Consider the following 21,788-nt stretch of genomic DNA (forward strand, 5'->3'; position numbering starts at 1 on the left):
TACTCACCTACTCCCCAAGACTGCTTTCTTAAAAAAACACCCCTTTCCAGAGGGGCCCAGGGAACAGTGGGTAAGTGAGTAAACTGTCAGCAAAAGGGTAAACGCCCAGAAAGGAAGGTGTAGAGGGTGAAGTCAGGTAGGCGTTTCTAAGGCTCCCCAAGGATCCTGGCCTCTCAGCCTCTGCCAGCTTGGAGCAAAGACCCCATTTTATTTTTAAGAAGTCTGATCAGAGCCTTGGAACTTGCAGTCTTCTCCCCCAGCATCCCTTTTCTCCCCCACCCACTGTAATTAAAACCATTGTTTTTCAAGCGCATGTTAATTAAAAAGCAAACATGTTTTGCTAAGTAATTTGGAAGCTCTGGTTGTGCAAACCAGAGTCATTCCAGTTTAAAAAAAAAAAAAAAATCTCTCACCCAGCTGGCCCCAGTGTCTTGGGAGCTGAGGACCCTTGGGGACACAGTAGCTGCACAGCCCTTTACAGTTTACATTCCCTTGGAGGCCTAGCCAGGGCAGGATGGCCTCAGTGTTTCACAGGTGGCAACACAGTGCAGTCACAGAGGCCCAGAGCTCCTAGCAAGCCCAGCATCCCCAGCCCCCTGCAGATGTGTGCTTTGGGCCCAGGGAGCAATAGTGAGGAGGCTGATGGAGACCTGTGCCCTGTCCTGCAGGCAGGGTCTTTGTTTCTGAGCCTCTGCCCAGCTGTGGGGCGAGGAGAGGAGGATGCCAGCACGACAGAGCTTCGAGCCCAGCCAGGAAGGCTGGCGGGCGCTGGGCCACGTCCCTCAAGTTTCCAGCACAGCTGGTGCGATGACCACCCAAAACTGGGACAGTAGGTCCCCGAGGTGAGGGCCCAAGGGAAGGAGCAGCCTGATGGGTTAGGGAGCCCTGGACCCTCAGAGCTACCTGCTCCAGCCCCAGCTTCCCCCTCAGTCTGCTGCTGCCCACAAGCGCCCCCATCCTGTAGGGAGCTGCAGCCCCCAGGATGCAGGGTTCAGTGACCTCCAGCCCCTCCTGCTCCCTTTCCCTGGCAGAGATGGGGGCATCTCACCAAGAGGCCCCTCCAAAGCTTGTCACCACTTTGCAACCTGCCTGTTGGCCCTCCCAGTTCGGTGGAGCCCTGACAACTGAAAGTTTTCTCTTATGTAGTGTGAGCTCCACGTGCGAGTCTGGACCTACGTGTGTGTCACTGTTCACCAGGGTTCTGTGTGAGTCTCTCCCTGCTTCCTGAAGGAAATGAATGTCAAGGTTCTGCGCGGATCCGGGTGGGCAGGGGATGGGGCAGGGACCAGGAAGAATGTCTTATGGGGGAAGGAACCCCGCCCCCTGGCCACCTTCGGCACTGACCCCAGCATTGTGGGACATGATGGGCCGGCTCGTCGCTGGTGCGCGCGCGCGCGCGCGTGAACACACACACACACACACACACACACACACACACACACACACACGGACACAGGCTGAGGGGCGGGGCACCTGGAGTCATAGCCATGCGTCACCCAGCCGGCCCTCTCCTCTCTCCCCTGCACTCAGGCTTCTTTTCTGTAAAATGAGGAGTATGTGCTGTGATGTGTGCAACTTAGCACAGGCAATCTCTTCTGCGGGGACACACACACACACACACACACACACACACACACACACACACTGCCGCCGCGTCGGCTCACACCCACATCCCGGAGGAGCTCGGCTCCCGCCGCGCTCCCCCGGGGGGCCAGCGGCGCGGAGCTTCTGTATTCTGCTCCCTCCGCCGCGCCTGGAAACCGCAGCGGGGCCGGCCGGGATGAGCTCACGCCGCCGCCGGCCGCCCAGGTCTAACGCGCTCCAGATGCCCGGCGGCCGGCGCCGGGAGCGTGGAGCACGGCCCTCTGGCGCCCCCTGCAGGGCCCGGCGGCTCGCAGCCGAGCGGGCGCCCGCGGGACGGGGGGGCGGGGCTGCGCCCGGAAGGGGCGGGGCTTAGCCCACCCGCCAGAGTCTCAGGCGCTGCGGGCTCCCGGAGTTTGGAGCCGAGGTCCAGCTGCCGGGAATCCTGTCACGTCTGCCTCGCGCGCGGTGTCGGGTCCCGGCCCCTGACCTAGCGGCCATGTGCTGGGTGGCAGTCCCCTTACCGGCTGCCTTCGCCAAGACGTGGGAAGCCAACCCCCACCTCACCCCCCCGTTCCTCAGGCCCGCCTGGACCCTCCGCCAGGTACCGCGGCTCTGGCCCCCGCGCGGCCCTGCCCACTCTTGTTCCTCTTGGAACAAACAGCCTAGTTTCTACTGGGAAAGCAGCAGGGGCCTGACCACCGCCTGTTTTTAATAAGGAGCTGGTATTTCCCCGAAATCGCGGCCCCGTGGCTGACCTCACGGGGATGACGGCTGGCGGTGGGCCAGCGGGCGGGGGAGCCGCCTCAGGGTGAGCCCCTGACGCCTGGCCTTGCAGAGAGGAGGCGTTCTGGTTTCCAGCCCCAGCCCAGCGGCTGGCTCATCCGAAAATCTGTCCCTCAGTCTGTCTGCCGTGTCGTGCACCCCAGGCCAGTGCTGCCAGTGCCCCTTCTCCTCAGCCCTGCCCAGGGTCCCGCTTCCCTCCTGCCTCCTGTGTGGTCCTGGCAAACCGCTTAACCTCTGACCTCTCCTTTCCTCCCCTGTAGGATGGGGCTGTTGTGGGGTTAGAGAGGGGACCAGCAAGGGGGAGCAAATGGACTTCAGGAACAAGTAATTTCCAGGGGGCTGGAGGCGGGGACTCAAGAGCTAAGGGGCCAAGGGTCCAGTCTAGGTCTTCCTGGAGCGGAGTTTGGGAGGTAAAGGAAGGGCCTGCGGGGAGATAAATAGGGCAGCACAGATGTCCTGGTGGAATGAGAGTGTTCAGTGAAGGGCCAGCATAGAGGGCTGAGGACACCCCGTGAGGGAAGGGTGTCAGGAAAGGCTTTGCAGAGGAGAAAGCAAAGAGTGAGGTGCAGTTAGTCAGGCTGAGAGATGGGGGGGCCAGAATACTTAGGCAATGAAGAGGTGGGGTGGGGGCCAGAATGGAGAGTGGAATCAGACAGTTGGGTCCCAGGCGTCCCTGGGAGTGAGTAGGGACTCTGTTAGAGGCCCTGGAGGGGGCGAGGGCCCCTGGGAACTGGTCCTGAAGCCCTGTCTGTAGCTGAGAGACAAAGAGAGCCAGAGGAGGACACAGATTTCAGTGGAGCAACAGGAACCCTCTGGGGGACAGGGAGAGGGGTTGTAGCAGGTGGATAGGTGAGCGATGGACGCATCTGGTGGCTGGAAGATTTGTTTGCTTTGGGGCTTATACTTTCTGGATGCTTGGGCCCCCGCTGAAAGGAACAACAGTAACCCTAATACCAAGCAAAGCATGTGCCAGGCAGTGCTTACAGGTGCCTGATCTCAACTCTGCTCAATTCTCTTCCCCAGAGTTTTATTCATTCATTCATTCATTTAACAGATGCTTATTGAGTGCCTGCTCTGTGCCAGCCCTGTTTGGGTGCTGGGACTCCAGCAGTGACAAGACAGATAAAAACCCCGTCCCCAGAAAGTTTACGTATGGAAGGGGAAGACAGCCCACATATACTGAGTAAAACGTATAGTATTTCAAATTGTGAGAAGTGCCACAGAGAAAATTAGAGGATAAGGGTGATCAAGAGGGCAGAGTAGAGGGGCACACTTCTTGAGAGGGTGTCCTGGGAAAGCCTCAGTGAGGAGGAGACATTTGAGTACACCCCAAATCTGGTTCACCGCCTCTTAGCCAAGAATAGTTTTTCCAGAAGAGCATTTGCAATCATTTCCATGATAGGGAACACTAATTTTGACGTTATCCCCCTAAAGAATTCCATTCTTCTTAGTAGACCTGTATTACCCCAGAACAAAACAAAACAAAAAACAAAACAAACCCAGTACTCAGTTCTGGTTGTGTATTGAATTTCATCCATATACATTTTGTGGAAACTCTCTTTCTTGTTATCTAAGTACCTGCATACACTAGATTTTTGTCTCTCAACCCGCAAAGCCTAAGATATTCAGTATCTGGCCTTTACAGGAAACATTTAGTGATCCTGGTATAGATCCAGGAGGTGAGGAAATAAGCTGTGTGGTTATCTGGGGGCAGAGGCCAGTAGGGTTGGAGCCCTGTAAATGAGGATGAGAGTGGTAAGAAAGGGTCAGAGATGCGAATGAACCTAGAAAACAGACAGACTCACAGACTGAGAGAATGCGCTTAGAGTTGCCGGGGAGAAGGGTAGGGGGAAGGATAGGGAGTGTGGGATTGACATGTGCACACTGCTGTATTTAAAATGGGTAACCAACAAGGACCACCGTATAGCGTGTGCAAGTCTGCTCACTGTTATGTGGCATCCTGGATGGGAGAGGAGTTCGTGGGGAGAATGGATAAATGTATATGTATGGCTGGCTCCCTTTGCTAGTCACCTGAAATTATCATAACTTTGTCAATTGGCTCTACCCAATACAAAATAAAAAGTTAAAAAAATGAAAGATCAGAGGAACACAGGCAGATGGTAGAAAGCCTTGTGCCAATTCCTAGATATTTTTTAAAAAATGTGTGCGGCTATCTTTAATGCAATATCTTTTTTTTCTATTACATTTTCTAATTTATTATTGCTACAGATAGAAAGTTATTGATTTTGTATATTGATCTTTTCCCCCAGCCCTCTTAGTTTGTTTTTGTATAGTTTTATTAATTTTTCAGGTGGTTTGTTTGATTTGTTTTAGAAAGCAATTATATTTTCCACAAATGATGCATTTTGATTTTCCTGTGCATAAATAGCTCAGTTTCTTCCATTCTTTCCCTCCCTGCCCTCCCCTCTGCTTGCCTCCCTACTCTCTCCCCTTCCTTCCTTCCTCTCCCTTCTCCACGATGCACAGGGTTCCATTTCTTCACATCATTACCAACACTTGTTATTTTCTGTGTTGTTGATTTTAGATTGTTTATTTTTAGCCATCGTAATGGGTATGAAGTAATATCTTGTGGTTTTGATTTATATTTTCCTAATGATTAGTGATGTTGCGTAAAAAACATGATGTCTTTTCATGTGCTTACTGGCCATTTCTGTATCTTCCTTGGAAAAATGTCTACTCAATTTCTATGTTCATTTAAATTTATTTATTTTTAATTTTAATTGGAGGATAATTGCTTTACAAAGTTGTGTTGGTTTCTGCCATGCAATAATGTGAATCAGCCATAAGTATGTGTGTATATATATATATATATATATATATATATACACTCCCACTTGAGCCTCCCTCCCACCCTCTCCATCCCACCATCTATGTTGATTTTTGGATTGGGTTGTTGGGGTTTTTGTCACTGAGTTGTAGGAGTTCTTTATGTGCTTTGGATACTAATCCCATATCAGATATATAATTTACAAATATTTTCTCTCTTTCTGTGGACTGTCTTTCAACCCTGCTAATAGTGTTCTTTGTAAACCAAAAGTTATTTTGATGAAATCCAGTTTATCTGTTTTTTCTTTTGTATCTGTGCTTTCGGAGTCATACCCAAGAAATCACCATCAAATCCAATCTCATGAAGATGTTTTCCTATATTTTCTTTTAAGAGTTTTATAGTTTTAGCTCTTACACTGAGGTCTTTGATCCATTTTGAGTTAATTTTTGTATATTTTGTAAGGTAAGGGTCCAACTTCATCCTTTTGCATGAGGATATACAGTATTACCAGCGCAGTTTGTTGAAAATTCCATCCTCTTTTCATTGAATGTTCTTGACACCCTTGTTGAAAATCATTTAACTATATATGTGAGGTGTTGTTTTTTTTTTTTTTTTCTGAGCTCTCTGTTCTATCTTCCTATTCTTCAATATAGGATGCCTTTCTGTTTAAGTGTTTAATTTCCTTAAAGGAAGTTTTTGTATCTTTCAGTATACTTTCACTTTCTTGGTTAAATGTGTTTCTAAGTATTTTATTCTTTTTGATGTAAATTGCAAATGGACTTGTTTTCTTAATTTCCTTTTTTTAATCCTAATTTTATTTTAAAAAATGAATTTTAGCGAGGTGTATTTTTAAGTGCAGTAAATTGCACATATTTGACTAGCTTTGAGAGATATATATATATATATATATATTTGTAAAGCCACAATAACCAAGATGCAGAACAGTTCCATCCCCTGTAAAAGTGCCCTTGTGTGCCTTCACGGTTCATTCTTCCCTCTGCCCCTGGCCCAAGGCAACCACTGCTCTGCTTCCTGCCACTAGTATTTGGCTTTTGTTGTTTTTACTGGGCCATTTGTCTTCTTACAGAGTTGTAAGAATTCTTCATGTGTTCTGGATACAAATATTTTGTCCTATAGATGTATTGCAAATATTTTCTTTCAATCTCTGCCTTGAATTTTTCATTCTTTCAACAGTAGTTTTCAAAGAACAGAACTTCTTAATGTTGATAAAGTCCCCTTTATCGATTTTTCTTCGATCAACTGTTTTTGTGTCTGCTTCACAAAGGGGCTTCCCCAGTGGCTGAGTAGGTCAAGAATCCGCCTGCAATGCAGGAAACACAGGAGACACAAGTTCAATCTCTGGGTGGGAAAGATCCCCTGGGGGAGGGAATGGTCACACTCTCCAGCATTCTTGCCTGGAGAACCCCATGGACAGAGGAGCCTGGCGGACTACGGTCCATGGGGTCGCAAAGAGTCAGACACGAATGAGTGACTAAGCACGCATTACTTCACAAAAGTATTTGCCTACTTCAAGGTTACACAGCTTTTGCCCTTATAATTTTTTCTAGGAGTGTTAACATTTTTATTTATTTATTTTTGGCTGTGCTGGATTTCTGTTGCTGTTCGGGCTTTCTCTAGTTGTGGTTTGAGGGCTTCTCATTACGGTGGCTTCTCTTGTTGCTGAGCACAGGCTCTAGGGTGCACGGGCCTCAGGAGTTGCAGCTCCCGGGCTCTAGAGCACAGGCCCAGTAGTTGGGGCACACGGGCTTAGTTGCTCCGCAGCATGTGGGATCTTCCCAGGTTAGGGATCCAACCTACATTGGCAGGTAGATTCTTTACCATTGAGCGACCAGGGAAGCCCTAGGAGTTTTACAGTTTTCGGTTTGATATTTGAGCTGTCATTGATTTCTGGTTAATATTTGGTTTAAGTTCCTTTTTGATTGTTCACTGTTAGTGTATAGAATGCGACAAATCTTTGCGTGTTGGTTTTATATCCTGCAACGTTTCTGAATTCATTTGTTATCTCTATTAGGCTTTTTCTTTGTGTGGAATCTTCAGGGAACTTCTATATATAAGATCATGTGAACAGAGATGGTTTTACTTTTGCCTGTCCAGTTTGGGTGCCTTCATTTTGCCTAATTGCCTGGCTAGAACTTTCAATACTGTGTTGAATAGAAGCGGTGGAAGTGGGACTCCTTGTCTAGTTCCTGATCTTGGGGGAAAAGCCTTACGTCCTTTGTCATTAAGTATGGTGTTCATAGTGGGTGTTTCTCTTTTTCTATATGACTTTATGTATCTAGTTTATTTCTGGCTGGGCGGGTCTCCACTGCTGCGCGGGCTCTCTCTGGTTGCGGTGAGTGGGGGGCCCCTCTCCAGCTGCAGTGCCCGGGCTTCTCACTAAGCTGGCCTCGCCTGTTGTGGGGCACAGGCTCTAGGCATGTGGGCTTCAGTAGCTGCGGCACCCGGGCTCAGTCGCTGTGACTCCTGGGCCTAGAGCACAGGCTCAGCAGCTGTGTTGCACAGGCTTAGTTGCTCCACGGCGTGTGGGATCTTCCTGGACCAGGGATTGAACCTGTGTCTCGAACATTGGTAGGCGAATTCTTTACCACTGAGCCGTCAGGAAAGCCCCTCATTGTGGCTTTTTCGTATATGGCCCTCATCATATTGAGGAGGTTTCTTTCTATTCTTAGTTTACTGTCTTTTTTTTTTCTTTTTAATTATGAAAGAGTGTTGAAAAGTGAAAGTGAAGTCGCTCAGTCGTGTCCAACTCTTTGCAACCCCATGGACTGTAGCCCACCAGGGTCCTCCATCCATGGAATTTTCTAGGCAAGAGTACTGGAGTGGGTTGCCATTTCCTTCTCCAGGGGATCTTCCTGACCCAGGGATTGAACCTGGGTCTCCCACATTGCAGGCAGACACTTTACTGTCTGAGCCACCAGGGAATCCCAAAGAAAGGAATGTTCTTGCCTCAGCTGAGATGATGTGTGTTTGTATGTGTGTGCATGCTTATTTTATTTTTCTTCTCTGAACATATTTAAAATAACTATTTTGAAGCCTTTGTCTACTATGTTCAACACATGGGGTCCCTAAAAGATAGTTTCTGTTATCTGTTTGTTTTCCTACGTATTGGTTAAACTTTCGTGTATCTTTTATTGATAAAAAAAAATTAGTCAGTCAGTCTAAGAAAGAAATGGAAACTTTTGTTTGAGCCAACCTGAGGATTATAATCCAGGAGACAGTCTTTTAGAAAGTTCTCCGAATTGTATTGTTCTGCCTCTTAGAGGTCATTGCACAGTTGTATAAGATTTGAGACCAAAGTTTATGCATCAGAGTCACATATTGACAATTTACGTAGTCCAGTAAGGTTAGAGGGTTACTGTGACCTCTTATAGGATTGAGAAAGGAATGTTATCTCCTAAGGAGTTACCTTCTGGTGTCAGGAGGAAATTGCTTTTCTTTTGGTGAGTAGGCATTCCCGTGTCTTCTAAATGGATTTAGTTATATGATGCAGATACACAATGCACACTAAAGATGAGGGGGTAGTGGCTCAAACAGGCAGAGAAAGAAGTTTATGTTTAAAATTTTATTTCATCCCTTTGTATGTTTTGTAATTTTTTTCATTGAATAGCAGACATCACAGATAATGTAGTATAACAAACCTGGATACTGATTCCTGCTTACCCTGGATTGTGATCATTTGTCTATTTGTTTAGTATTTGTGTGAGATAATTTTGTGAAGTCTCTTTCTCCCTCAATTTGCAGCCTCTGATATCCCTGCTCAGTTTTTTTTTTTTTTTTTTCCCTTGTTTCTATTTTGCAGCCTGGCTTCCTAGTGTTAACTCGTGGATCAGCATAAGCCTCTTCTTGGTCACTGGTTGTGTGTAAGCCCCTTTGGTTAGTTTTATTTTCACCGTTTACCTTTGGAAATGTGTGCATGTCTTGGAGACTGTTTTCACCGTTTAGGGAATTTACTTTTCCCCCACATGTTCATCTGATGACTAGAAACTTGGAAATTCCCTGTCCATTCATTCCTAAAAGATACAGCCTTTGGTATGTGCACTGCCTCTCAGCCAACTATGGATGAGTGCGATTTTATTTTTAAGCTGGGCTTTGTAGGAGTTGCCCCTGGGTCAGAAAAGCTCATTGTGCAGGCAGTATTTGGTCAGAGGTTGTGCTTTGATCCGCTGAACTAGCAAGGGTTCTGCCCTCTGCTGATAGATCTGTGTTTGGTTTGGGAAGCGCATTTATATTTGCTCTACTTCGTGCTCTTTTTTTTTTTTAATCATTTTATTTATTATTTTGGCTGTTAGTAGCGCCCCCTTGCGGCAACTAGGGAAAACGTCGTGCAGCAACAGGACTTGCCAGGACTTCCCCAGGACTTCCCTGGTGGCTCAGACGGTAAAGCGTCTGTCTACAATGCAGGAGACCTGGGTTCGATCCCTGGGTTGGGAAGGTCCTCTGGAGAAGGAAATGGCAATCCACTCCAGTACTATTGCCTGGAAAATCCCATGGACAGAGGAGCCTGGTAGGCTACAGTCCATGGGGTCGCAAAGAGTCCATGGGGTCGCAAAGAGTCCACGGGGTCGCAAAGAGTCCATGGGGTCGCAAAGAGTCCATGGGGTCGCAAAGAGTCCATGGGGTCGCAAAGAGTCCATGGGGTCGCAAAGAGTCGGACATGACTGAGCAGCTTCTCTTAGTTGCTGCATGACGTTTTCCCTAGTTGCCGCAAGGGGGCGCTACTCTTTAGTTGTGGTGCTTGGGTTTCTCATTGCGGTGGTTTCTCTTGTTGAGGAGTATGGGCTCTAGGGTGCATGAGCTCAGGCGTTGCGGCTTCCCAGCTCTAGAGCGCAAACTCAGTAGTTGTGGCGCAGGGGCTTAGTTGCTTCGCAGGCTGTGGGATCTTCCCAGATCAGGGATCGAACCTGTGTCTCGGCAGGCAGATTCTTTACCACTGAGCCACCAGGGAAACCCCTGCTTCCTGTTCTTATTGTTCCTGGGCCTAGCCCATGCACAGTGGTTTAGACCCCCCGGGGATGAGTGTGCTTCCAGGAGCACTCTTCTTGGCCACCTCTTTCACTGGTTTTCTCTTTTAAACTTCTGGTTAATCTGCTGTTAATCTGTCGCTAGCTTCATGAAGCTACTGACGCTCTCTTAACTGCTCACCAGGAAGATCTCTTTTGTTCTTAACACCTCCATTAGGCATGAGTTTCTCCACCCTCTGTTCCAGATGATAAATTCAGTTATTTCAACCAGAGTCACAGAGCACTTCTTTCAGCCTGCCTGTTCTCCCGGGCAGGATGTTTGAGCTATTATTGCAGCAGAGCTAGGGAAGGGGATGGCAGCCTGCTTCTCCTGGAGTGAAACTCCTGTTCCAGGAGTGGGCACTGGAGAGTGAGACAGTATCTCCCTTGCTCCGGTGTGGAATCTCTGCTCTGGGAGGGAGCTGGGAGGAGGCCATTGAAGACCTGGGGTTCTTAGCCTGCTCTGCCTGGACCAGAGCCTCTGCTCTGAGCAGGAATTAAGTGAGGGAAGGAAGCTCTGGTTCTCTTAGTCGCGCCTGCTAGAATAGAGCTTCTGCAGTTGCTCTTGGGAGAGTGAAAGACACAGCTATCTACTTCTGAGTGAAACCGTAGTTGGGAAAGAGGGAGACCCGTTGACTTGGCCACTTGCCCAGAGCAGAGTTCCATAATATGAAGCTAAGGAGTGGGGATAGGAGCTGGTCGTGGCTCACATACCACAGACTCTTGCCAAGAACTCTTCGTTCTCACCAAGATTTTTTAGATTTTCTTGCATAAATATTTCTCAGTTTTCTGTGTCCTCTCAGGCCAATTTCCAGAGAACTTAAATAGTTATTTTTCTAATAATTTTCACCAGCTATAAATAGCTTGCTCTCTAAAGAGAGAATCAGTCAAATTCCTCATGCAGCCATTCTGGAAGTACAAAATCAAAGTTTTAATATCTGTCTAAACATTGTGCTGTTTTCTAGATATTTTTATATTATTGGTTTCTAGCTTAATACTCTTATAATCTGAAGACATATTTTGTACAATTTTAATTCTTTTGAATTTGCTGCCATTTGTTTAATGGTCCATAATATGCTGTATTTTGGTGTGTGCTGCATGTGCATTCAAAAAACGTATATTCTGTCGTCGTTAGGATAGAGTATTCTATAAACGTCAGTTAGGTCTAATTCACTGATAGTGTTTTGCAGGTCTTGTATATACTTACTAATTCTCTGTATACTTTTTCTGTCAATTATGAAAGATATGTTAAATTTCCAAATTCTAATTGTGGTCATAATGTCTTTTTTTTGCCCTTGCTCTGTTAATTTTGAAGATTTGTTGCTAGCTCCATTTAGGATCCTAACATATTTAGTTGAAAATCCCATCGACGGAGGAGCCTGGGAAGCTGCGGTCCCCGGGGTAGCTGAGGGTCGGACACGACTGAGCGACTTCACTTTCACTTTTCACTTTCATGCATCGGAGAAGGAAATGGCAACCCACTCCAGTGTTCTTGCCTGGAGAATCCCAGGGGCGGGGGAGCCTGGTGGGCTGCCGTCTATGGGGTCGCACAGAGTCGGACACAACCGAAGCGACTTAGCAGCAGCAGCAGCAGCACTATGCTATTAATGTCTTTACCCCTGACAATATTCTTTGTTCTGATGTTGACTTTACCTGATAGTAATCTAGCCATTTCTTCTTTCGATTAGTACTTGCATTATGTACTATATTCTATACTTTCCCCTATAACCTGTCTATATTTAATGTGGATAAATAGTTGTGCTTTTAAAAAATATCTCGACACTATGTCTTAATTTATATAATACAACATGAACATGAATTAATAAAACTAATTTAATCTAATAGATTCATTTACCTTTGTAAGTACTGTTATTGTTGGATTAAAATCTACCATCTTGCTTGTTTTTTTTTCTATTTCTCCTGTCTCTTCTTTCTCTTTTCCTCTCTTTCTCCTTCTCTTTACATTAATGGAGTCTTTTTTATGATTCTGTTTTTCCCTCACTATTGTCTTCATGCTCTGCTCAATCACTCAGTGATGTCCACCTCTTTCTAACCCCCTGGAATGTAGCCAGTCAGGCTCCTCTGTCCATGGAATTTTTCAGGCAAGAATCCTGAGTGGGTTGCCATTTCCTCCTCTAGGGAGTCTTCTGGAACCATGTATCAAATCCATGTTCCCTGCATTGCAGGCAGATTCTTTACCACTGGGCCATCAGGGAAGCCCCACTGTTGTCTTACTTATAGTTATTTATCTCTTTTTTAGCTTCCCTTGAGTTTACAGTGAATATCTTTAGATAAATCCTCTTCTTTCAAATAATGGTATTAGATTTTTAGGTAGTGCAAGTGCCTGGTGACAGTATTTCCCAATCCTTGATTAATTTTGTGTCGTTATCTGTGTGCATATGTGTGTGCTGTTGCTCAGTTGTGTCCAGGCTCCTCTGTCCATGGAATTTTCCAGGGAAGAATCCTGGAGTGGGTTGCCATTTCCTACTCCCGGGGATCTTCCCTACCAAGGGATTGAACCCGTGTTTCCTGTCTCCTGCTCTGGCAGGTGCATTCTTTACCATTGTGCCACCTGGGAAGCCCATTATTATCTATATTATGGTAAATCACTTTGATGATAAGTGACGCCTTTTGAATCACAAGTTGTATCTAGCTACTTTATAAAGTCCCTGTGCTGTCCAAAGCTAAGACAAGATGTAAGATAGGCATTTCCACGCACATTTGCAGTAGATATGTTTTCTGAGCTTTCTGTTACTGTTCCAGAAGCAGTTTTTGTACCTCAATGTCAGCATAAAGGAGATTGACATATTTCAAAAATCTATTTAACATGGTGGTTGAGTGGCTTCCACCTAAACTTCAATGAAGTGATTAATTTGCAATGTAGTGACAGGATAAAAGGCAAATGACAGGAGAAGAATCCAAAAGAACTCAATAAATACCTTTCAAGTGAAGATTTTTTTGCTCCAAGCCATGTGTTCATGGGTTACTAGCAGCATTTGGTGACACTTCTCTGCATGAGATGCACTCTTAAAGATGAAATGCAGAGGGACTTCCCTGGTGGTCCAGCGGTTAAGACTCTGCACTTCCAATACAGAGGGGCGAGTTTGATCCTTGGTTGGGGAAGTAAGGTAAGATCCCACATGCCATATGGCAAAAACAAAAAAAAAACAAAAAAAAAAACACCAACAAAACGATGAAACACATAAAATATCATTGTAGTTCACCATTAATAGAAAGCTTGCAATTGGTTTTTCTGTCTAAAAGTAATTTGGCTTTGGCTGTGCTGCATCTTCATCGCTGCAATGGGCTTTCTCCAGTTGTGCCGAGTCGGCTTCTCAGTGCAGTGGCTTCTCGTGGAGCACGGGGTTTAGGGCTCATGATTTTTGGGTTTGCTGGTTTTCAACATCAACTGAGTTAAGAGATTCATCAGCACTCTTATGAAAAAGTTAGGCCATAGATTTGGGAGTGAGACCCTGAAAATCTACAAGGGGGTATACATTTGGATAGATTTAGGACACCCTGACCCCCAGCCACATTGAGCCTCTCTTGCTAACAGAAACAGCGCCTCCCCCCATTCGATAAGGCTGGTCTCTCTGCCTTAGAGACACTGTAATGACTTCATGTGAGTAAATTACGTAATGAGGGCACACCAGTTCTCTGCCTATGCCACCCCAGTCTTCACTGCTTCTAGACCTAATAACTAGCGTAAGATCCCAGCATGTTCTAGGACAGGGGCAAAGTATAACCCAGGGTAGAAGGCTTCCCTACAAAAAGAACTGCAAGATTTTGCTGATCTACATGGGAACAAACAAGGGGTATATGGATACGACTGGATTTGAGGGATCCTTGATTGGGTAGGGTTGGGACCAAATTTACGAAGAGCACACTTGCTAGAAATTTGGAATTCAGTTTGCTGGCTCAGGCAAGTAGGAATGATTCTATGGATACCTGTTTATTGGGTTGCCTTAAACCTGAATGCAGTAGTGGACTGTTGAAAGGAAGTTGATATGCCAGAAATTTTCTGGCTTAATGTTGAGAGAGAAATGCAGAGAGAGAGGGATTTAGATAATAACCCCCTCAAGAAGACACTGAAAATAAATTGTGAGAGGAACACCCATATCCTCAAAAAAACTGTAACTGGCAATCCTCTTTTGGCTGGGGAGAAGTGAGAAGTACTGAAACTCAAACATTAGTATTGTTGTTTTTCCCCCTGACTTCAACAGGAATAATGAAACCCAGAGAGGCGGAGGCCTGGCAGAAGCGCTTAAGCAACAAAGACAAATAGACATCAGGGACAGACAGCGAATAAGAATGGATTGACCCACAGGTATCTTTGCCGGAGGCTCATTTTAAAAGGTATCCATCCCCATGACGGAAAGAGCATGGCTGCCAGGCCCTTTGTCCAGCCCACTTCATCTGCAGTCCCCCTACCTCCAAGTCTAGGTCTGGTGAATGAGCCCTGCCTTGAGGAACTGTTATGGAGAATTAAAGCTCCTCAGCAAATTCCGAGACTGCCCATCCTCACCAGCTCCAGGCCAGGTACCACACCAAGAAAGGCAGGGGTGTCAGGAAGCACCCGCCTTTAAGTTGTTGTCGTTCACTTGCTAAGTGATGCCCAACTCTTTGCAACCCCATGGACTACAGCATGCTAGGCCTCCCTCCCTATCTCCCAGTTTGCCCAAGTTCATGTCCCTTGAATCGGTGATGCCATCCAACCATCTATCCTCTGTTGCCCTCCTCTCCTTTTGTCTTCAATCTTCCCAGCATCAGGGTCTTTTCCAGTGAGTCGGTTGTTTGCATCAGGTGGCCAAAGTATTGGAACTTCAGCTTCAGCAGCAGCCCTTCCAACGAGTATTCAGTGTTGATTTCCCTTAGAATTGACTGGTTTGATCTCCTTGTTGTCCAAGGGACTCTCAAGAGTCTTCTCCAGCACCACAATTCAAAAACATTAAATCGGCAGGCCCCTAGCAAGGACAGTCTCCTCAGATGGATTCTAACCCTTCGGTCTTGGGCTGATTTCTGGCTGGAGACTGTCTCGGCTGAGGATCTGAGAGCGAGAGCGTGACTGCGCTCTCAGGCCGGCTTGCAGCGGCGAGATGCGCCGTGGTCCCCATGCCGCTACTCAGCTGCCGGCCACGAGGGGGCGCCGCAGAGCGCTGAGGCTGTCGCGGAGCCCATGGCGTCCCCGGGCGGCCCCCACAGCCTCCTGGTCTGGCTTCTGCTCCTTCAACCCTGGCTCACGGAGGCTTCGGAGGATGGGTTGGCGACGCCCTTGCCCTCTCCAGCTCCCTCGGGAGGCGGCACTAAGAACCGCACGGCGGTCCAGCCAGCCCCCGGAGGCGCTTCGGAAGTCCCCAAGTTGGTGGAGTTTAGCTTAGGTGACTCTGCGTTGGGCGTCCGGAGGGGCGGGCTGAGGCGCCAGGGTGGGAGCTGCTGCTCCCCAGGGGCTTGGGAGGGTTGGGGTCTGAATCAGCGCAGCCCTGCTGTGGAACCCGAGGGTGGGGGGTGCGCCTCATGTGCGGATCCAAGGCCTGCGGATTTGGAAATGCTGCCCTGGAGCCTAGGAGGACATGGCCTTCTTGGCTGTCTCGGAGGCTCCCGGGAGTCAGGGCCTGTTTCTCAGAGGTTTTTCTTGCCACCTTGTCCTCATCCCAGCGTGCGGCCAAGTGTTCCTGAAAATCTTGGGAGGACAGGACAGCGAGGAAGGGAAGTGGCCCTGGCAGGTGAGCCTGAGGGTCCGTAACAGACATGTGTGCGGAGCTTCCCTCGTCACAGAGAGGTGGGTGCTGACTGCAGCCCACTGTATTTTAAGGTGAGTCATGACAGCGGAGATGCGAGAGTCCTGCCCTCCTCAGACACCCTTTAGTTTCTATTGCCCTGCAAGTTGATAGAAAACCCAAACCAAACCAAAGCCCACACAATCAAAATGGGAGAGAGTCTGCATTTTGGTAGTCTTGTTACCAGGAATGGTAATTTGATGATCAAAACCAGTTGTAGCAAATCAATTTTGAGAGTCATTAGGAGGGGTTTTTGGGGATAGGGGCATGGAGAGAGTGGTGAGGGAGGTTGGGGCCACATTGGGAAACAGCTGATGTGTGTGGAAAGGCACAAAGGATGCTTCCCAGGGTCTCTATGAGGAACATGTCCTCTTCCCACAGCCGTTACCAGTACAGTGTCATGATGGGAGATCGGAATCTCCAGGGTATATTATCAGGGTTGGTGGTCCCTGTCAGCCGTGTCGTCGTTCACCCTCAGTTCTCAACAAGTGGAACCATTAAAAATGACCTTGCTCTTCTCCGGCTCCGCTACCCTGTAAATTTCACTGGCGTTATCCAGCCTATATGCATCCCTGAGAAGACTTTCCACGTGCAAGCTGGGACCAGGTGCTGGGTGACCGGATGGGGAAGGAAGCAAGAATTTGGTGAGACTGTGAGGAAGGTAGTAACCTGGGTAGAGGGGGGCAGCCTTATCCCTGGAGTAAGCAACAACACTAAAGTGGTGGGGTGGGAGGAGGCTGACCACCTGGCAGGTGGGTAAGGGGGCAGCCAGGTTAATGGTTCCCAAATGGCTGGAGCCCAGAAATTGATTGAGATCTTTTGTTGCAATGCAAATATTTGATGCCAGCCATTTATGAAAGGCACCAGTCCTGGGAACCAGAGCTGTTCTCTGAAGAAGAAATACATGGGCAAAGTCTCTTGCAGATTTCTGGGGATGTGTGCCTGACTGGTTTGGGGGTATTTTTAGGTTCCTTGGGGACAGAACTGGATGCTCTGGAGTTCTTTCCAGGGTTAACTTCTGCTCAGGGCATGATGAGCTGTCTGCCAGTCAGAGCTGTCTGTTGCGGGAAGTACTTGCCTTGGTGTGTAGGGAACTTCCTGTCCTTGGGGGTCTTGGCAGAGCCAGAAGACCCCTGTTGGTGAGGCTATAGGGCCTCTTATCTCTGGAAAGAGCCTGGATTGTTGCTTTCAGGTGCTCCTTGTCTGAGCATCTGTGATTCTGCTTTAAAGTAAAGACACTTTGGTGATGTAAGGGATGCCTTTCATGGTTACTATTGATACACAGAGTGACAGATGCTTGGTTATCATTTCTCATGATGGTCAGGCTTGCCTCTTCCTGTCCTGATCTGTTCTTCCTTATTTTGTCATGGATTTGCTTCCTACCTTCTCTTCTCTCCTTGTCAGCTTGGGGCTTCAGTTTCTTCCATTGTCAGATGGGGATAAAAACCTCTATAATGCCTTCTTCAGGGGGGATTCAAGGTGTTTGGGGGCTTATCATTCATCTGTGCAGATCTACCCACTGCCGAGTTTCTTCTTTGTTTGTAGAAGGCCCACTTGTGTCTGAAGTTCTCCAGGAGATCGACCAATATATCATGTACTATGAAGAATGTAATGGGCTGCTCCAGATGGCCCTACGAACAGATAAGGATTTAGTGCAAGAAGGAGTGGTCTGTGGCTATAATAGTATAGGAAAGGATTCTTGCCAGGTAAGTTCATGGGTCCCTTGCCACCTCTGTATTGAGATTGTCCCCTCAAAGTATCCTTCTTCCCCAGTGACAGGGCCTGGGTTATTTCCCACCTTATCTTTTGGCCTTTACTTAAGGAGATTCAGGGGAGAACCCCTCAAGATACCCATGAGCTGTCCTGGCCTGTTCCTCCAATAGGGAGGACCCCACATCCTGGGGGTGCTGCCGGGTGTGGTGAAATTGGGGGTGATGATGATAATCATGTAGTTCCTTAACTGAGTTCTTTCTATGGGCACTTCCGGTGCCATTCACCCGCATTAGCTCAGTCTCCCAGCTCACAACCCTGCCACCTAGACATTATACATCTTATTATACAGATGTGGGCCCTCCAGAGACATAAGTCCCGGATCCCCTCGGGAGTGCCTGTAGGAGCCCTGGGCCCACAGCCTCCCCTCTGCCCTGAGCTGCCTGAGCAGGGGACAGGGGACAGGTCTCAGGATGAGTGTTTGGATTCTGGCAAGAGGAGAACATCACTGTGGGAGAGGGACCAGTGAGTCTGCGGCTCAAGGTCTGAAGCACCGGCCATGTTTAGGGAATGGGTTTCTGGTCTGGAGCAATGAGGACGCCAGTATGGCCAGAGTAGGGGGCTGGAGTCAGAATGTGTGGCCTGCAGGCTGTGCTGCGTTTCTTGGTCCTGTCCAGGCAGGCCTGTAGGCCAGGAGTTTGTTTTCTCCATGTGGGCAATGGTGCTGAGCCCCAGGTGGGACCTGGGCTCATGGAGGGGTGGAGGGGATCTTAAGCACATTGTCATCAGTTCTTGGTAACCGATTGCACGTGAGGATGGGAGCGAGCGAGAGCTTGAAGAGGACTCTGAGTTTCTGACTGAGCTGGTTGGTGGGGGGCACCAGAGCAGTTTTAGAAAAGGATGTGCAGTGTTTGCATGAGCTGGGATGAGTATGTGGGATGTCTTGAGAGTGTAGCTTAATATATGGGGTCAGTTGGCTATATGGTCAGGAGCTCTAGAGAAACTTAGGCTAGGTGTAAGGATTAAGGGGCTCAGTGCAGAGGTCATATTTAAAGTGTTTAACAACCACTGTAGTATAGGAGGGCTTCCCTGGTGGCTCAGTGGTAGAGAATCTGTGTGCAGTGCAGCAGCCACAGGAGACCTGGGTTCGATCCCTGGGTTGGGAAGATCCCTTGGAGGAGGGCATGGCAACCCACTCCAGTATTCTTGCCTGGAGAGTCTCATGGACAGAGGAGCCTGGCGGGCTCAAAGAGTTGGACATGACTAAAGCAGCTTAGCACACAGGCACGTAGTATAGGAAATGACCAGCCATAATACCTTCAGAGGATACTAAAATTTTCCAGTTGACTCTTCAGTTCTCAGTTCTTACAATCACAGAAATCTGGGCCTGGGAGATGTCTGGGGAAGGCTCGCAGATGTCCGTCTCTCAGTGTCTTGCTGTGCAGTCAGCCTGCTCTGATGTGGGTGCTCTTCCATTCCTGAAGTTTGATTTCTTTCTCTTTTTCAGGGAGATTCTGGGGGCCCTCTGGTCTGTCAGTACAGTACCACGTGGGTCCAGGTAGGGATTGTGAGCTGGGGCGTTGGCTGTGGTCGTAACAATACGCCGGGAGTTTACACAGAAACCGCCCTCTACTCTAAGTGGCTAGTTGCAGTGGTGAACAAGGCTGCCTCTTTGTATCCAGTGGTGCTCCTCTTCCTGTTGCTGTGTGTGGTGTTGTCCCTGGGCCTCCTGGTGACCCTGTGATCACCCTGGTCCACATTGCCCCCTGTTTCTGAGTCTCACACCTAGCCCTGCCTCTGACTTCCCACTCCTAGTTTAGTGCCAATTCCTGAATTCCATTTGGTATGCACTGATCTTGTGGAGATTCACATGACAGAAAGCTGGCAGCAAGAAGCTGGAAGTTTCCCTGCCTCATCCATGTCTACAACTTGGCCGTGCTCTGCTTGCCAGGAAGGAGTGGGTGAAACCAGCGACCTGCCAGGTGGACATGATGCTTCATCCACATCACGGGGAACATCTGGCAAAGAAGAGACATCATCACCCGTGAAGCAGTGTTAGATCTGACACTTTTATCAAACCGATCTGTGTGGTGATTGTTGGGAGAGAGCGAGGAGGCCCTGCCACGTCTGCATGTGACTCAGTTATCTGGGTTCGGAAAAGGTCCCCTGCTCCCCAGTGTAGATCCACCTGTGAGTAACTGCCTCTGCCACACAAGCCCTCCGGGGGCGACTCAGTCTTGGAACCCCCTTCCCAGGGCTCCAGTGGCCACATGCAGGCTCACCCCAAGTTGTGTTGAAGTATTACGGAATGTGGAGACTTCTGACGTCAACCCAATAAATGTTTGGAGAGTCGTGTGTGTTCTGCATCTCTACTGGTCTGGGGTCACTGAAGAGAACTTATCTCACATTTAGGTTAGGAAAGTATTCATGGTCTTTTAAAGCCCTGGAGTGAAGTGATGTGATGTGATGTGAGCGGACAGATGGCTTTAGCAGTTGGGTCCTGCTGCTGTGTCCCTCATAGCCATTAGTGTCTCTGCAGGGACCTTTGCAGGTGAGTTTGCTAGCCACTGCATCTGGGAAGGAGGGAGTGAGAGAGAAGCCTGAAAGCCGGAGAGGGGTCAGGGCGTTGTGCCCAAACATCACCCCACCTTTCTGTGTGATTCTGTTGCTCCCCTTCTAGGTATATGGAGGCTGGAGCACCAGACTGCCTTGGCCAGGCTATGGAGAACAGCACTGAGACTCAGGGAGGGGACAGTATGGGGTGCTTACTGGTGGCTCAGATGATAAAGAATCTGGCCGCAATGCAGGAGACCTGGGTTTGATCCCTGGTTCGGGAAGATCCCCTGGAGAAGGAATGTTCTTCCCTGGGGAATTCTTTGGGCAGTGGAGCCTGGTGGGCTGCAGTCCATGGGTCGCAAAGCGTTGGACATGACTGAGGGACCAACACTCACACACAGTGTGTCTCTGCTGGCCCGTTTCCCTCACCACCATGTGGTCCCAGATTACCTCTCTGTCCTTGTGCAGAGCACTTCACTGTTTCTTGATTTCTTTCATGAAAGTTTGAGGTTGCCATCTTTTAGGAGAGGATTGTGCATTTTGCATATGGGGAGAAGGTGCATGTGAATAGTTAGGTGAATAAAAAAGTCAACTTGATGGTCTTCTCTTATGGCTTCTTTCGGACCCTTCCTTCTGGGCATATACGGTATCAGGATAAAGAATACATTTCCAACCTTCCCACCTGTCTTAAGTTTGGCAATAAGTTCTGGCCAATAAAATGTAAATAGTGATGTTGAGTATGAATTTTGGAAGGTATTAAAGATACCTTTTAAAGAAAGGAGAATAAGCCCTTTGTCACTTTCTTCTTTGCTGGCTAGAGTATATTCATGGTGATGAGCTTGAGCAGCAATCTTGGAACATGAGGAACATGTTAAGGGTATAGAACAGAAATTCAGAAGAAACTTGAGTCTCTGGAATTTATAAAGCTGCCATCACATCTCTTTATGCAAGAGAGAAATAAACTTCTCTCTTAATTGAACCACCATCATCTTCAGTTTCAGTTATTCATAGAAAAATCTCACTTTAACTAATTCAGTTGGTATTATAGCTTTATTTCTGGATTGTTATGAATATAGGCTTTTAAAATCATTTCTTATTTCGACTAAATTATTTTTATTCCTACTTTGCTATGTGCCATTGCTTCCTTCTCTCAGTTCAGTTCAGTTCAGTTCAGTCGCTCAGTCGTGTCCAACTCTTTGTGACCCCATGAATTGCAGCACACCAGGCCTCCCTGTCCATCACCAACTCCTGGAGTTCACCCAAACCCATGTCCATTGAGTCGATGATACCATCCAGCCATCTCATCCCCTGCCATCCCCTTCTCCTCTTGCCCTCAATCCCTCCCAGCATCAGGGTCTTTTCCAATGAATCAGCTCTTTGCATCAGGTGGCCAAAGTATTGGAGTTTCAGCTTCAACATCAGTCCTTCCAGTGAACACCCAGGACTGATCTCCTTTAGGATGGACTGGTTGGATCTCCTTGCAGTCCAAGGGACTCTCAAGAGTCTTCTCCAACACCACAGTTCAAAAGCATCAATTCTTCTGCGCTCCTTCTCTAGTCATATTTTAAA

At 47.9% G+C, this 21,788-nt stretch overlaps 1 protein-coding gene and 1 long non-coding RNA gene across 2 annotated transcripts; both read left to right on the plus strand.

Moving 5' to 3' along the window:
* On the plus strand, nucleotides 1,962–14,882 carry LOC108633380. Its single transcript, XR_001917046.1, has 3 exons — nucleotides 1,962–2,185; nucleotides 14,400–14,532; nucleotides 14,620–14,882. It is a non-coding gene; the product is annotated as an uncharacterized LOC108633380 (long non-coding RNA).
* LOC102175340 (serine protease 42) lies at nucleotides 15,118–20,005 on the plus strand. Its single transcript, XM_018038481.1, has 5 exons — nucleotides 15,118–15,554; nucleotides 15,832–15,988; nucleotides 16,335–16,597; nucleotides 17,499–17,659; nucleotides 19,171–20,005. Exons 1-5 carry the CDS (start codon nucleotides 15,353–15,355, stop codon nucleotides 19,405–19,407), a joined length of 1,020 nt encoding a protein of 339 aa, XP_017893970.1. The 5' UTR covers nucleotides 15,118–15,352; the 3' UTR covers nucleotides 19,408–20,005.

The sequence above is a fragment of the Capra hircus genome, chromosome 22, assembly GCF_001704415.2.
Source record: "Capra hircus breed San Clemente chromosome 22, ASM170441v1, whole genome shotgun sequence".
In the NCBI taxonomy this organism is placed as follows: Eukaryota; Metazoa; Chordata; class Mammalia; order Artiodactyla; family Bovidae; genus Capra; species Capra hircus.

Bases quoted from the DNA above. Each gene is read 5' to 3' on its own strand.
- LOC102175340 (XM_018038481.1), top strand. From the start codon at position 15,353: ATGGCGTCCCCGGGCGGCCCCCACAGCCTCCTGGTCTGGCTTCTGCTC. The intron at 15,555-15,831 runs GTGACTCTGCGT...TCCTCATCCCAG, and splicing joins GTTGGTGGAGTTTAGCTTAG to CGTGCGGCCAAGTGTTCCTG. The intron at 15,989-16,334 runs GTGAGTCATGAC...CTCTTCCCACAG, and splicing joins GCAGCCCACTGTATTTTAAG to CCGTTACCAGTACAGTGTCA.